At 36.7% G+C, this 17,606-nt stretch overlaps 1 protein-coding gene across 1 annotated transcript; it reads right to left on the bottom strand.

The window, feature by feature from the left end:
• Positions 1-555: 555 nt before the first annotated feature.
• OCIAD1 (OCIA domain containing 1) lies at positions 556-17,539 on the bottom strand. The gene is made up of 8 exons (XM_075149049.1): positions 17,411-17,539; positions 16,482-16,566; positions 12,673-12,726; positions 12,160-12,207; positions 7,776-7,905; positions 5,345-5,553; positions 3,819-3,968; positions 556-988 (listed from the first exon to the last, which is right to left on the bottom strand). Exons 1-8 carry the CDS (start codon positions 17,459-17,461, stop codon positions 951-953), a joined length of 765 nt encoding a protein of 254 aa, XP_075005150.1. The 5' UTR covers positions 17,462-17,539; the 3' UTR covers positions 556-950.
• Positions 17,540-17,606: the final 67 nt, after the last annotated feature.

The following is a 17,606-nucleotide window of genomic DNA, read 5'->3' as shown; positions in this document are numbered from 1 at the left end:
CCCAATGGAAGATGACATTTTGATTGAGACAGAGCAGGCAGTGCAAACATTAGGAAATACTCTTCAGTAGTTTTGCCAATGTAGCTCTTTTCTTACGAGTAATAATAATGCAATATTCCATTGATCCGGATCTTTTCTCCATAAACATGGGGGTTTTGTCATGACATGCACAAACTGAGAAATAGGCTAAATACACAAAACCTAATATTAACAGTCAAGACACCATTCAAACTTTTACCAAAGTTTGTCAGGTTTAACTTTCTGCACTTAAATATAGCTATTTTAAATGTCTGCAGTTCCATTCAATCATTCTCTTCCAAAATGACGTCTTAAGAGACTTAGTGTGGGCAAGTCAGAATATCGGTCTAAAGATATAGCTGGCACCATGAAAACAGTTTTGAAAAACAGTTAAGTATGCTTACTTATGTGTTTGGCTAGGCTCCTCAGCCCTTTTTCCCTGAATAGTTCACAGTATTATTCCAAACATTATTAACCAAGCCTGACAACAATTTGAGGTTTCCAACATATCCCTTTCAGACAAAACAAAGTGAGAGGTTAGTTCTACAGGTAACTTTTAATGCAAGCCTTGAAAATTTGAGAATATTCTGATATTTTTCCTTTCCCAATACACGTGATTCCATTTATTTACATACATTTTTACCTTTTGCTCTACATTTGTATTAGTTATTGCCAGTTACCCTTTTCATTCTTAAACAATAGCACAAATGGTTTATAGTCATGACACCTCACAATAGCCTTGTTTGCCATTTATGCAAAATTAAGTTAAATGCTTTTTTTTTTTTAATCTTCTGGCAAGTCAGGATTTTCTCCTCATTTATTAGTAGCTGTGCCTGGCAGAACACACCAAAGGTGCCGATACTCATGACTAATCTAGATGAAGTTCAAGTTCGCTGACAGGAGGTCATTTTCTTCAGTTCTTCATTCAGCTCTTACTCATCCCAGGTATCTCCATATTTATTTACTTTAACTAAAGAAAAGAAGAAAAAATAGTCACATACGACTTAATTTAACTGCAAAAGTTTATCTTATACGGTGCCGAAAAGTATGCATTAACATTTAAAGTGGTGAATGTCAGTCACAGCACAACAGACATCTAATTAAAGCTATTTTTCAATAAATGTGGAGAAGAGTTTGTTAATTATTATTCTTTAATGAATTAATATTCAGTCAAGAGGCCTACTGTGCTAATTCCTGCGCTACAGAATTTGTAATTACTTTGAAACAAATGTAACGTGGATGAAACAAACACAATTGGAGGAAACAGGCAAGGAATGTTACGATAAATAACGTGGCTACATAATCTAGTTACGTGCACAGTTGGATGGATTCAGGATAGTTAAAAACACGTTCAAAGACAAACAAACAAAAATCAGTAACCCCTACTAGGAAACTACTCAGCCATTATTATTTGGCAGCTTCCTTTAGTAGAGGAGTGAGTCAGAGAGTAAAAAAAAAAACAGGGTACTGGTCTTAACGGATTTATTCAGAAGTATGTCGTGCGTCACTGAACAACAACCAGAAAGTGAAAAGATGCTCTCTTGAAAGCGAGCTGCAAAGTAGTCTGTAACTGACTGCCATCACCGACAGGGTAAAGGATGGATCTATACGATCCAGTAGGAATGCTGACACTAGTCAGACACCCCTTGATAAATCTACTTGCAGGTTAATTACTAAGCCCACTGTTTATTAATACCTATCTGCAGCAGAACCAGTGGAATAGAGCAGAATGTATGGCCCTTGTTTCAGTGAGGTGTCAGCAAACTTAGCAAAATGCACTGATAAATCTCTTTTAAGCTGATTGATATTGCAGTGAGGCACAATGAGAAGCTCTCTCAAAGTACAATTTGATTTCCATTTCTATTAACCATGGCAGCTGAGCAGGCTGCGCTCATTCCCTGGAAAATAGTCCAGCCCAGATCACTATGCAGATGCACATATTTGTACAGCTACAATGAATGGAGAAGGCACCAGCAGATGGAAGTTAAGGACTGCTTAAAACTGGTTTAAACATGGTTTGTTTTCCCTTCTGTCCTTGCAACAAAGGGCAGAAACCACTGTCTCCTATTCGCTAGTCTGGTTCCTAGGACACAGAGATAAGAGGATGAACAAAGGGGTAATGACTCAGAACGTATGAATAGGCATACAACAAGTAACATGTCCAGTGTGACACAAGAAGCTAAATCAGATCTTAGCCCACAACATCAGTAGAATCCCTGAACTGTAGATTTAAATGTGCTTCCACTTGTAAAACATTTCTGAACTTTTGTATTCTCTCCTTACTCTTTTTCCCTAAAATTACAAAGAGATACTCTTAAAAGTTTATTGACAAATCTCATGCACTGCTCAGTGTAGTTCTATTCTGAGTATAACCATCAAACAGAACACAGAAACGTAACAGACAGAATGCAATATTTAATCAACATTTTATAGAGGTCTTTTCTAGACCTCAAATAACTAAAAATAAAATGATGAATGCATATTCTCATTTCACAGCCACAAGATTTGCTGTGGAATATGGCAAGGTTTGCAGAATGCTGCTTAAGATTTCTGTGTATGGTTTTCAAGTGACGTCTAGGCTTTCTATTTGTGGAGAAATATCTTGAAAAAGAAACATTGTGTAAATTAATGAGATGTCAGCTGACGGAATTTAGAAGCAATCTGAAACCACAGCTTCAATAGTTTTTTAATGTCTCATTTGGCATAGTCACGTGATAAGAGAAAAAGGCTTTCATCCTTAAAATAACAGATTTAAATCATTACCCAATAATTGTTTATAATTTTTATTTCAAGACCATGTAAATCTATCCAAAGACAGATGATCTAGAGAAAGTAATTCACAAGCATGAAATAGGCTGACGCTCTTAAGCAACACTGTTCCAAAGCTTACTATTACTGCTTCAGATCTGTTTGCGTTAATATACTTTTCTATACTTGTTATCACCTGTTATGCCTGATAGGAGACGATAGCTATTCCTACAAATCTTGTTGCAACATGATTGCCAAGACTGGACACTGCATACAAACCCAAACAATTCAAGCTGACTAGTCCAGCAGTGTGTTAAATGGTAAAACATTCCTCTTGCTAACATCATTTTCACAGATGTCACACTAAATAGAAAAGTTCTAGAGCAAGCAATTATGAATTGCTTCTGTGTCTCCTTTTCAAAAAATTAATTGACTCAAAAAGTTGACTGAATGGCATCTTATTCTTCAGGACGTTGCATTCTTATTTTGCTGTGTGAAGTTTTGTTTTTCACTGTGAAAACAAATCTCAATATTGCTGCCAAATACTGTTTCCTTCCTTTGAGTTTTAATGTAGAAAATGAACCTCTACAAACAATGCCTCTATAGAAATCCTCTAATTCTACATGAAACAATTCATAAAAATAAATACCGCCCCTTCAAAACCATTAACCATGTGCTCTATTTTGAGAAAACAATGCTATCTAAAACATACACCCCCTTCCATAGCTGAAACTCTTCAGTATAGCTCTGAGCTCAGAGAATTCTTGTTGAAAGAGGTTGCTTGATATATTCAATAAATCAAAAGTTAAGAGATTTTCAGTCTGGTACCAAGCAATATGGCTGGAGAAGAAGAATTTTAATTTGCTATTGAAAGATCAATATTTTTGAAAAAAGAATTAATTTGAAATATGAAACTACAGACCACATCACATATGAGATACCTGCAGATATTGTAAAAATAAATTGCTTAAAGGGTAAGCAGAATTAAGCCATTTTTAACATTATTGCCAATATTTGAATTTACAATGTATTTCTGTAAATCAGTATATTACCTTCCTTAACTGGTTTTTCTTGTGAAAACTTGCTTGGAGTTTCTGCCTTTGGTGGTTGCATTACCTCATATGTCTCTCTGTGTTTATTCCTTAATTCCTCATATGTGATACCTTTTTTTTTACGACTTTCTTCTGGAATTGGAGCAGGATCTGAAAACAAAACAAACACCAAAATACTAGAAATGGCGTTACACACCACAACTTGGCTACAACCTATTCTAGAATATCAGTTAATTACAACTCAATCCCAAATGAAAAGGAGCACAACAGCTGCAATTCTAAATGCAACTGAGAATGTGTGTGGTCTTTAATTAATCCATTCCTTTTATCCTTTTCATTTTGTCAGACTGCTTTGGAAGATTGGCAGTTAACTCCTTTTCTTCATTTTACCCAGTGGAAATCCTAACAACCACATGTTGTTGATGGATAAAATAGTTCTGGTCACTTTATGTAAAATTTACAAAAATCATACATTTCATGTATTCATGATTTCTGAAGAGAAATCTAAGTGAAGCTCAAGGGTTTGCATTCAGGCTTTAAATTCTGCTTTCAAAGAATTAGGACTACATCCATCATATGTCACCTGATAAACATTTTATCCTTTTATCTACATTTATAATGCAGAATCTTGGTTCTGTAATTAAGGTTCTACCAACTATTGATATTTGTGATGAAGCATAATTACAATTTCCTTGACACATTTACATCTGATACTTTTATATAACTAAAACCGAGTTGCATGAAAGGGCTTTTTTGTGAAATAAAACCTTTTCCATAAAGGAGTTAAAAAATCCAAACTAGTTCCAAGTACGAAACTCCGCATTTGACAGTAACTTCCTCCTTTGTGTACCAGAGAGACCTGAATTCAGAATCCTGTGTTTCCCCTGCAATAGCTGAGGACAGAGTTCACACTGGAAGGAGGGGAACAGCTGCACAGAACAGTACTTGAAACCATCTTAGTTTTCTGTGAGAAAATCAGCTGTTGCCAGACAGAACACAATATGCACTCAGTTCTCAGAAGATTTAAATGTTTGTCACATTATAAAAAACAGTTTAATGTCACTGAATTATAGTAGTACACAGTTACAGCAGCACCGATGGTGAAAATGAAATAACCTCAAAAGGCTAGCAGACAAATGGTAGAGACTATGGTTTATTTAGTGCAGTGAAAGGATGGCATATTCACCTTAAAAAAAAAGAACTTCAAGTCAGGCTGAGCTTTTTGCAGGTTTAGTTTCACAACAGATTAAACCTTTTAAGTTAATTTACGATCTTTACTTGCAATTAGAGCTACAAAACATGAAAACAACCTGAATTTAGCTTACAGTTAGAATACAAACTAATACATATATTTACCTTCTGTATAAAAACAGTTCTGGGAACTTCAAGATGTTTCATTCAAAACCACTATATTGTACCATGTATGTTCGCATGGGATGCAAATACATAGTTTAGTACGAGAAGTATGTAAGAGAAAGGCAAGAGTCATTTTACTACAAACTGCTAAATATTAAGACAAAACGCACCTTGAATAGTGTAATCAGTAATTCCTGTAGGTGAAGATTCATTGAGGGAAGCACTGAATGGAACGGGTTCATAACTTGAGAGGGCTCTATCTGTTGAACTATAATCATCTGAATAGCTAGAAGAAAGCGGCAATCCAGCTCTTGGAGAAGAAGATTCCGTAAATGACTGAGAAGGCATGTCTGAAAATTCAGATTTCCGACTGGAACGACTGGAAAATAATAAATAAATAAATTTAAATATTAAATACAGAAATACTAAAGTTAAAAATGGAACTATAAGAGTAACAATATGTGCAGTTCAAGAAAATACTCTTTTATTTTAAACGGTTTAGTTTCCAATATGAATTATTGTCTTAAAAAAAGTTTGGGGTGTTTTTTTTTTCTTTACATTGCCAAGATCTATATAGTCCCTTCCCGAACACTCTTCCCTTCCTCCCAGAAACTTATCTCATACCTGAAAATCTCCAGAACAGAAGACAAAAGAGACAAAGTATTTTGCACTTTACAAGACAAAAATTACAATCCCTTCCCCCAGGGAGTCTTCAGACAGAAAAAACACATCAGACACAAATAGTACAGGGTGTGCCCACGTAACTAACTAGTGGTAGCATGAACTACAATTATTTTTAAAGGCCTTTTAGGGAGAATTTGCAATTTAAAACCCTTCATCATTAGAAGCTGCTGTAATTGATCAGTACCAAACAGCAGAGGAAAAGGAGAATGAAGAGCTATCTTGGGGAAATTAAATTATGAAGGTTTATTTAGTTGCTGAATTCAGCAGGAACATCAACAAATTTTCTCTTAAGAGAGAAAGGTAAGATCATATTAAAAATATTCTGGAAACTGATGCCTGATATTCTAAAGCATTCACTACATACTCGGAGTGACCCTGCAAACCACTACACAACATGTCTCTTTATCAAGAATGCCACCATTTGTTGCCACTAGAATGTCTCTAGAGTATTTATTCATTTTTTACTTTAAATTTCTGCTTAGTTGTACGTTCAGTTTCATATGAAAAACATTTGCAATTAGTCTTTGTTTTATTCTCACAATAAACATACAGAGCAAAGCCATTTTATTGCCTCAATTATATTTTTAAAGTATATGCAAACACAGCTTTAAAGAACTATCTAATCTATCTAATCTTTTAGCTCCCTATCTATTTTTAACTGCAAATCAGAATTACCAAAATACATTAATTAGTAGATGCCTAATGACCGTCAAAATATAATGATTTCTGTTGCTGGCTTAAAAGAGTAGCATGTATGACAATAATGCAATTTGAATGAATTTAAATTAATCATTCAACCAAGAAAAAAAAGAAGAAATTTATCGCTTAGGAAATAAAATTTTACAGATACAAAAGAATGGGCCATTAAAGGTTGAAGGGACTTAGTGGTGCAGCAGATGATGGCATTTAAACAGGTTCTCACCTAGAGTAAACACAGTTAACAATCATGACAATTTCTTATTAGAAACTGGAGCAGGGTGAAGAGACAAGTCCAGCTCCAATTCTGCTGATTTTATACAGGAAATGTATAGAGTGGCAATTCCTAAAAAAAAAATTATGTTTGATGCCATAAAAATGTAAACATTTCAGAATAAAGATAGATCTTGCAGACAAAACTGTCATAAATCTGAATTTATAAAGTAATTAAGAATTTAATCAAGTCCTTTACAAACATTAAACAAATCTTAGCAAATATAGAGCAGGACTACTACTCACTATCCAAACACTATTCTCCCAGTTTTGAATCAAGGGTTTAAGTGAGATATTCCGAAGGCAGTTTGCAATTAAAAACCACTTGAGGTAGAAAACATTTTGGAACAAAACAGGAAATAGTTTTAAGAACCTGATGAGTTTCTCATATGTACAGCATAATGCTGTTACAGATGTAAAGGATTTAAACAAACAGCAGTAAGTTTGACCACCATGCTTCTTCCTGCACTGATATTGTTTACTGAGGTCTTTCCTTTGATAAACACTGAAATCATTTCCACCCTCTTCCTACTTCAATCAGACTAAACTATGGGAAAAACTTCCAGAACATAACACTATTTCATTTCAGCTAACTTAGTTTTCTTCTAAACTAAGGAGGCAACTTCTGCTGTCACACTACTGTAAGTAAATTCCACGGGAAAACAACATCTCAATTTACAAGGAATACATTTTGCTAAGTAAAATGTTTCTTTTTCTACTCCTCAAAGTGATCAGTTGTACGTAAAGAGCTCAAAATATGTGTTTTATAGCTGGCCAACTGATAGAGATACAGCTTCCTGGAAGTGGTAGGTTAGGGGTAATAGAGGAAAAAGGGAAAGTGCAGCTCTGAAGCTCTTTTAAAGCTGCAAATGTAGCCTTGATCTGTTAGTGTTTAAAATGTCCTATTCAAGAGTAAGTTTTAAATTTAAAAGATAATTAAATTCTTACTTATGTGAACTATGTCTCTGAGCTTGTCGTAGAACATCTCCTATTGGGGAATCCTTCAGTTTCTTAAATTTCTCGCTACAGATTGGCAAGTAGGATATCTTTCCAGCCAGGTATCCACACATTCCAGCAACTTTTTTAAAAGAAAAAAAGATTGTTTTATACACTGTATCGTAACATCCAACATAGTTTTAAAATAATAATTTCAAATAAATTATACAGTATCTTGAATAAAAGGAAAAAACCCAGTTTAGATCTAAACCAAAAGCATGCAGTAATCATCTCTGCTTTTGCAGACAAAAGGTACTAAAAACAAATGCAACAGCTGAACAGAGACATAGAGCAATGATTTAGACATGGCATGAGCATCAGATGCTTTCAGCTAGTACTTGATGAATGAAAAGTGACAAAAAAAAAGGAAAATAATTGCAATCAGTTTTTCCCAAGATCCAGAAATAACAATTAACTATCAAAGATGATAAAACAGGAATAAACAAAGGTAGTAAATTCTGCTAATTTAATCCATCAGAACAGTCAGATCTTGAAAAGGTTCTCACCAGTACGAAGAAAAGTCTAAATAAACTTAGAATTAGGCTTAGTATCTTCTGAAGAGGATTCTATGATAATTGTTGCCAGAGGGCAAACAACTGAATTAGCTGAACCCTCGCAATCTCTAGGCAAATGCTTTCAATTTAGCGCATGAGATATTTTTATCTGCTAGACAGGACATAAGAATAAATGATCACGATAGTTCTTTCTGGGCTTAAAACTGATAACTTCCATCAACTAGCTTCTTCAAGTTTTATGAGTGGGTCAAACAGAGTATGAAGGAGCATGGAGGATTCAATGGCAATTAATAGAAGTTTTGTTCTTGATTTTGTAGGAGAAAAGAACTAGATCCTTCTTTCATATGCAGCAAGTATTTTCTAAATACAAACACTAAAGACTCTTAATCATCTTTAAGTCAGGAAAGAGTTAATTACCAGTAACATTAATCCTCTGAGGTCCTCATGCTGTAGATTACATCGCCTGGGAATCAATATAAAAGGGGATTTTATCCTTCCCTGCTGTACCGGTACTGAAACTGTGATTCCCGTTCTAATGTCTGTATTTTCAAAAGGAGGTTAAGAATCCTTTTCCAAGGGAAAAGAGAAGAACAGCCACGACTATGAGTGAAGTTTACAAATGAGAAATATAAGGGTTTAGCTGTTTAGCAGGTCAAAAAAATTGAGACAGACCTCAAACACTATAAATATGCACAAAGGGAAAATTACAAGCCCTAAAAGGAAAAACGGCCAACAGGAATTCAAACTAAATATTTAGCAAAATAAAGCTAAGCAGCAAAGTTGATTAATATTTGGCATAAATTACAAAGAGAAAGTCTCCTTTTCTTGAGGCCTTCCAGTCAAGAAAAGTGGAAGCATCTCTCTGGAAGATGTTTCACCCAGGGTAGTTATTGGCTAAAATATTTGGCTTTCTTATTACAGAACTAACAGCCAGATGATCCACATTTTCAAAGTTAGCACAGTAAATTAGATATTGTTGCTCTCTGCTTCTTCTGTATTCACTGTGACAAGACCTTAGAGAAGCTGATCAAAGATACATAAAAGAGGCCAGGTCCCACTGCAGGCTAACATGAAGTAGGACATAGAGATCTCACCCTTCTTTGCCAAAGAGGGATAGAGGACCAATAGCTCTATGCTACGTTGAAGGGGATGCTGTCAATGTAGTGTATCAGTCAGGACTAACTAGAAGTTCCATTAAATTGTCAGAGTGCTAGAAGGCTACTGAGAAAAGTTATGAGTAATTCCTATAGGCAGAAGAACATCCTGGAATCTGAAAATTCCTATCTAGAAAATGAAACACCTCTCAACTTCCAGATAAAACCAAGAGGGGCAAACAGGGAAAGATGCAAGATAGAGACTAAAAAAAACCTGACTCAACTATGTTAGTTAGATATAAAAGACCAATTACTGTAACCAGGCATAGATACTCTTCAGAAAAAGACTCTAACAACCACAAGTGACACACACCATTATCAAAGACAGACTATTGTAATCAATAGATGCAGAAGCAGTATGCTCAGATCAGTGACACCAGAAAAGCAAGAACTGTCTTGAACTGTCTTACTGTTGTTTAACATCAGTTAGCGATGGGCTAGGAGCGGTGCCTGGAATTGCATATGCTCTTTTTTCAGAACTCATGGAGGAAAAAAAACCAAACCAAAACACAACAGCACTGCTTCCTTTAATCAGATTTCACTGCAGGAAGAATATGCAGTTAAATTATGAGACATAATTTGGTCCTGTAAACTATGTCCCTGGCAACAGTTTTCAGGAAGATCCTGTAGACAGTAGGGGCATCTGACCTAAACAATATGAGGATGAAATGAAAACTGCTTAACTCAGGCCTTTTACACTCCAACTACGTTCCAGAAAAATCCCCGTATTTAAAATGCACATAAATCACAAGAAGTTACCTACTGAAAAACAACCAAAACACACACATTTTATGGAAAATTCTTTTAGATAAAATGAAAGTCCATATGCCTACCAGTGTACATCAAAAAGGAGAAGCCATAAGTATTTTGGCTTATAACCTTAACATCAAGAATAGTTGGTCTGGTCCAGCTGCTCCGTATTGTTTCCCTTGATTTCAAAACTTAGTTCTATTAAATAGGAGGAATGTAGCCTTTAACTAGACATGTGTACGAGATATCAGGGAAATAGTAGTTCTATCATTTATTAGAAACACTTGTGTTATAACATTGTTTGATGTTCAAAGAAAGCAAGTAGAATTTAGCATAAACAAATGGCAGCCCTAGTCTCTCACATTCATTTATCTGCTTAAACAACACTTCCTTCACCACAAATCATGGGTTTTACCCTCTTCCCACTGAAGTAAACTGTAAGAGTAACTGGCTGTATCTGGGCAGATTGGCAAGATGGCAACTTCCTGTTTTACTGTCAGGTATTACATTGAAAAGGTTAATTAATTATTTTTGATTATACTTAATCCAAAATCATTCACATGAAATTGCTGTCTTCCTACAATTGTACAAACATAATGTCCAGGAAAAAAAAGGCACTAAAATAGCCTGAATGGGACAAGTGAGACACATGAATAAAGACCTTCATATTAGGAAGGGAGGGGTGGGTGTACTCTAGCAAAGTAATTTAAAGTAAGCCTGTACAGTATCTATTTGCGATGTTTTTATCTTAAATTCTTACATTATACTCGTCAAGCATATTTCAAATCTTACAATTCTATGGAAAGCCCAGAGACAAAACTGGTCCAAAACATGCTGCACAATTCAAAGATGGTGAATAAATGAAATGCTCCACCTCTTGACATCGAATAGGTTCTTGCAGTACGAGGTATTGTAGTTAAGAAACATAGCTAAGAAGTTGCTGACTGATAGAATTAACCGCAGCAAGGTGAAACTTATTCATTGGATATATCAGATCATTTACTCCTACCTTCAGGCACAGTTGTACCTATGTGATTCTAAGTGCTGGATTCTCCACCTGGGACAGGGTAATCCTGGTTATGCATACAAACTGGAGGACAAGAGGCTGGAGAGCAGCCTCGCGGAAAGAGATCTGGGGGTTTGCGTTGATGGCAAGTTGAATATCAGTCAACAGTGTGCCCTGGCAGCCAAAAGGGCCAACCGTGTCCAGGGGTGCATCAAGCACAGCATAACTAGCCAGTCGAGGCAGGTGATTGTCCCACTTCACACTGCACTGGTGCGGCCTCACCTTGAGTACTGTGTGCAGTTTTGGGCGCCTCAGTATAAGGACATCAGCCTATAAAAGTGTGTCCAGAGGAGGTTGACCAAGATGGTGAGAGGTCTCAAGGGCAAGATACTCAAGGGCAAAAGGAGCAGCTGAGGTTACTTGGCTTGTTCAGCTTAGAGAAGAGAAGGTCGAGGGGTGACCTCATCACAGTCTATAACTTCCTCAAGGTGGGCAGCAGAGGGGGAGGTGCTGATCTCCTCTCTCTGGTGACCAGCAATAGGACACGAGGAAATGGAATGAAGCTGTAACAGGGGAAGTTCAGACTGGACATTAGGAAAAGGTTCTTCACTGGGACGGTGGTCGGTCACTGGAACAGGCTTCCCAGGGAAGTCGTCACGGCACCAAGCCTGTCAGATTTCAAGGAGCGTCTGGACGATGCTCTTGGTTGTATGGTTTAGTTTTAGTTTTAGAAGGAGCAGGGAGTTGGACTCGATGATCCTTATGAGTCCCTTCCAACTTGAGATATTCTATGGTTCTATAATTCTATAGGGTGGAATCACAGGGAATCAGCCAGCTAGTCTCATGGGAATTACATCTGTGTAACAGATTCCAGAACCTAAGGCATGAATTTATATGTAGCTTTTACTTACATGCAACTTTCGTAAAAGAGCCAAATCTTGAGCTATCTCTTAGAACACCTGAAAATGAGGATCAAAGTAATTAGTAATAAATTATTAAGAATTAAGCTGAAAAACATTAACTGTAGTTATGTTTGTAGGTAGCAGATTACTCTTTTACTCTTAACGTTGAAGAAAATTGAAGAAAACCTAACATCTGAATTCCCCATAAAATTATAAAGATCTAAGAATTACCTCTTTAATCATATCACACACAGTATTACTACACACTATAGAATATATTGTTTCATAATCACTGAGATATTGCATCTGCCAAACAACATAAAATGAACATGAATTTGATTTTAATTTAAAGTTTTGCTCCTTCTTTATTTTTAGGAACTGCAAGTCACGTAGCTGCAGAGTCTGAACCTCTTTTAATTACAAGTAGATTAGACATTACATTATTACAGTAACTTTATTAACAGCAGAAATATATTTCATCTGAGCAAATCCAAATTAACCCAAAGTATGTTTACACTTTACCTTTCCTAATTAAGAAACTAGTAGCAAGCATGCTCACTGCAGCCAAAGGAAAAGCTGTGAAGAAGAAGAAAAGTTGCTTAAAATTTTCAATATTTTCAATCACATTTAACAAAATATGTAATAAAATGAGGCCTTACTAAGCTCATTTGTATAAGAATATAAGTATATATATAATTAACAAACTGTATATAAATTATGAAACATTCTCAATTCCAGTTTTTAAGACATACTACAAATTATGCAGTACTGGTTAACGAGTCACCCTGTCTTCATTAGACTTCATGCTTCCTGAAATACAAAAGCCTATGCCAGATGGGATAAAGCTCTAAGGACAAGATTCCAGGTGTAGCTACAACTGCTACAGCATCAAGATGCAGAACTTTAAACCAGAGAAGCATCCACAGTTCTTCAGGACGGAAGACAAGTTACACAGAGGCCAGTGCCTCTAAAAATTTTTGATAACCAAAAGTCTTGATTTTGTTTTAACATAAGAACTTTGAAAAAAGTCTAACTCTTACAGAGATTCAAACTACATTGATTAAAATTAGGTAACCTGTTTTATTCACCAGGAAATTAAAGAACTTAAAGAAATTAAAGGGCAGCTTTTTCTGTAGCTTACGGATCAAACTGTACAACTCAGGGGTAGGGTGAGGAATGCAGAGATGACGACAAACATGTAACAGCATTACTGCCTATTGCAATCAGCTTAACAATTCATGTCGATTTTTATCATATTGAAAGAGTTCAGGTGGCAGGAAGCATTGAAGATGGCAAGAAATAAAAGGAATGCTTATTTCAAGCAATGATAATTATGATATTGGGAAGATTAACTTTTAAACTATTCGTAAAGACCACCATGCCTACCTAAGATACAGTGACACTGAAATAACAAACATGACAGAAGACTAAAGTTAATTACATTAAAGATTTAGATGCATCATAATGAAATTACATTTTAAGCAAGTCTGTAGATGTTACAAAAAGGCTCAATGACTTTACCTAGGGGAGAAATTTTTGCAACAGCACTAGATGTTTATGGTGTTTTGATGCACACTCTGCTAATTAAGTCCTTATTTGAAGATAAATTATATATTTTAGAATTTGGACAGCACAGTATTAAAATACACTTCGCAAACTAACAGTTTATTCCTTCACAAATTCTGACAGGTCTAAACTAGGTTAAAGTCCAACCAGCACTTTAGGGTAAATATGACTGGATGTCGCTTTTAAGAAAAAGTATTGGCTCCCTGGTTCACAAGCAAGATTACAGTGATACTTCAAAATAGAGAATAAAATCTTCCAATCTATTAAAGATTAAAACCCTGATGCTTTTAGAGATTCTAGACCTAGATTTTCCAAAACTTAGAGTTCTAGATTTTCTGAGATATAGAATGGCAGTGCAGATTTGAAGCTAAATTGTAACAGGGAAAAAAAAACAAGGGTCAGGTGTTTAAAAAAAAAAATCCAAAAGAACTTATTACAGAGGACTTCAGTCTAACCCTTAGAGGTTTGAAATTATTTATAGGCCCAACACAAATATTCCGGACATCAAAGACAGGTTATGCACTTTAGTGGAAACAGCTGCTAGTATGTGAGCATATAAATGACCTAAAATGGTAACTAGAAATTAAAAGAGTAATATGTAACTGAAAATTGGGTTCATACATAAAAATGAATATGAATAATTATTCAAGTGTGAAAAAAAACAAAAGCAGCTTAATAAATCAGAAAATATCGATGCTTTTCACTGCTATGGGCAAAAAGTATTTTTTCTGCTTCAGGAACAGAATAAATCCTAGGAAAAATAATAGAAGGCTGATATATCAACAGCACATAATTAAGGATGGGAATGTAACGTACCCTCGTCAAAATGGTTTTATGGGGAAAAAGTCATATTGATCTGGTTTGATTTTGTTAGCGAGATTAAAAGTGCAAAGGATAAAATTGTAGATTGTAATGTGAATTTTTACAGTATTAGAATTTATATTATATGATAACATAATTAAAAAATCAGTAATACCAGTAAAGCATATATTAAACTGAATTATGAAATGACTAGCAAGCATTTCTGAAATAGAAGCAATAGAAACTACTGCAGAACAGAGAGGGTTTGTAAGAACTGGTAAAAATTGGCTACAGCTTGAAATTTGAATAAACAAACTGAAAATATACAAATTTATAGTAACTATCTGTGAATAACAAGAACTGATACAGTAAGAAGTGAGGATGTCAGGGCTGGCACACAGGCAGCCCATACTTCTTGCAAGGGAGTGTTCAAATAATATGTATTTAATACAGCGAAAACAACAATCTAGGTAAATGTTAACGCAGAATGATGAAACAAAGACAGGAGACCTAGAAAACAGCGACGGGCCTTAGCTCTCCCAGTGAGATAACAGCACAGTACACAACTCCTGAAAAAAAGTCTCTCACTTACTGTTGTAGCTCCCTAAAGTGAAATTACTGAAGAAACTAATTTGGGGCTTCTCAACAATACCTTCATGTTGTTTCTTCCGTCTCTATATAAAGATGAACAGGGCAGTAAGTTACGTTGCCAATCAAGAACTCACAGCAGAACACCTCAAGAACAAACAACTCCATCCCCTCTTGTCTTCCAGGAAAGAGATTATCAATAAGGCATTACCAATCGTCATCTTACTACTAACGAACCTGACTCTTTTCACTTATAAAAATATAAGGAAAATAGCTAGATTTTAGCAAACAAGCTGAAGGTTTCCAGGTATTTGAATAAAAGTAGAAGAGGAAAATGCCAAAGCAATGGAGAAAGATAAAGCAGAACTTTGAATTGTGACTTTAAAATCACAATGCCGTAGAAGTTGCCCCTGAAAGTACTGGCTGCCAGCAGAAATCAGAACCCAGTGTGCTAAATTTAGCAAATCAGCTGCTAAATTCTTCATCCATCCTGGTTTCTGCTAAGCCACCTATCAGCATCAAGAGTAATCTACTAGTGTGTGATAAAACAGTAGGTAACAATCACATCAGAAGGCTCAGTCAAACCTCTTGACCAGGTGTATAAAAAACAGGTATGTCTTGAACCTTTGGATTACAGAAACAATGTTAAGAAGTAATGCCATCAATTCTCAATGTTTTGTGAAAAAAACCCCAAAAACGTAACCTTGATATTTCAAATAAATTAAGATGAGACACAAAGTATTCTGTGAAAACAACACAAGTTTATTATTCCTGTACACTGGCTGTAGTACAGAAATCATGACTGACTGCAGAATCATGCTTGAGAATCTTAGCTTTTATTTACAGGGGAAAAAAGCCCAAATGTCTGGCCATGCACAGACACAGAAATTTTCTCCAAAAATTGAGCTGACCGACTACTTATACATTGTTCTCTTCACAAGTCTCCAGAAAGACAGAAAGCAATGGTTCTAAGCTAAACTATTTTATTCTTGCATTCTAAAGATAACAATAAAAATTGAAAATAAAAATGTAGAAATAACAAAAAAAAAAAGAATATTCAGATATATAAACGAGACGCTCCATTAATTATATCTGTTTCAAGCATATTAATTTAAAATATGAAGGGATCTTGTTATAAAGCATAAACCTTACAAAATATGTTGCACCTTTTACAAAAATCCTGTCCTGCAAACTCTTAATAAATGTAAATCTTACATGGATCAACAACTACTGGGATGCAACTTTAGACCATGTGAAGCTTGTTAATGAACTGTTGTGATATATTGACCTGGGCCTTCCTTCCTTGATGCCTCAGACAACAACAAAAACTAAGGGTGGAAGAAAAGCAAATCAAGTTTACCAGCAAACTGACTTACCTCTATACCGGGCACTCTCTTCAGCACATTCCTTGAGGAGTCTTCTTTCCTCCTCTGTCGGCACATAGGGCTTAGGTATTTCCCTCTTTCATTAGGGAAATAAATTAGAAAAGAATGAGCAAAAGAAAGGTTCAGGGGGAAGAGTGAGCAAAAGAAAGATTCAGAGGGATTTTTCAATTAAAAACTTTGTCTAACTTTCACATCTTGTAGTGCCAGTACTTTCACACAGCTCTACTTAAGGAACTGGTGCTTTTTGTTTATAAATGCCACATGAAGTATACCATTAAAAAAATCCAATGCTTCTATAAAACATGTGAGAGAGCAGAAAAAGTTTTTTCTGCACACTCAAATCCCAACTCAGTCCACTCCTTTTTCTTCAGAAAACCCTACTTTAGTCCTCGCAACCAGCCTTCCAAACTGATGAATTCTGACAGCTCATTAACTCCCTTTTAAAAATATTTGTCAGGGTTGTAATTACACAATGCGTGTTGTCCGTTTACATGCATATATTTGTTGAAAGCTGGTCAGCTGTTTTGCCAGCAGGTGAGACGTTTCCACCAGAGGTGCGTGACCCTCTCCTGTCGTGAAAGACGTGCGACCAGGCACCCTGCCAGACCGCCGACCGGGAGAAGGGCAGACGTGAGAAGGCCGCCCGTACCGGGAAGAACACCTCCTGCCGGGACCACATCTGCCCCCCCGCCGGAAAGGCCTCAAGGGCACCGTCCCCGCGCCTCCGCAGGCCGCCAGGGAGCTCACGGCAGGGGCACGCGAAAGGCTGACAGGAATCCCCCCTCCCCGGCCCGCGGAGGGCGTGTGGAGGCCCCGAGCCTGCCGCTTCACCCTCAGCAGAAACAACCCCAAGCCCCACGGGGCTCCCGCGCAGCTTTCGCGCTTTCCCACAGGCAGCGCCGCCGAGCGAACGACAGTACCTCGGCCGGATCGCCGACCTCCCCGCCGCCGGGACCCTGCCCGGCCTCCATGGCGGGGCGGGGAGGGCACTGCGAACCACCGCTGACCCGGAAGTCGACGCGACGTTGTTCTCCGCCCTGGCTCCGTGCGCATGCGTGGAGGCGGTGGAGGACGGGCAACGGGGGCGCCCGGCCCCGCCCTAGCGGCCCGGGGCGT

The sequence above is a fragment of the Calonectris borealis genome, chromosome 4 (genome assembly GCF_964195595.1).
Source record: "Calonectris borealis chromosome 4, bCalBor7.hap1.2, whole genome shotgun sequence".
Lineage (NCBI taxonomy): Eukaryota > Metazoa > Chordata > Aves > Procellariiformes > Procellariidae > Calonectris > Calonectris borealis.
This window is presented reverse-complemented; position numbering and strand designations above follow the sequence as displayed.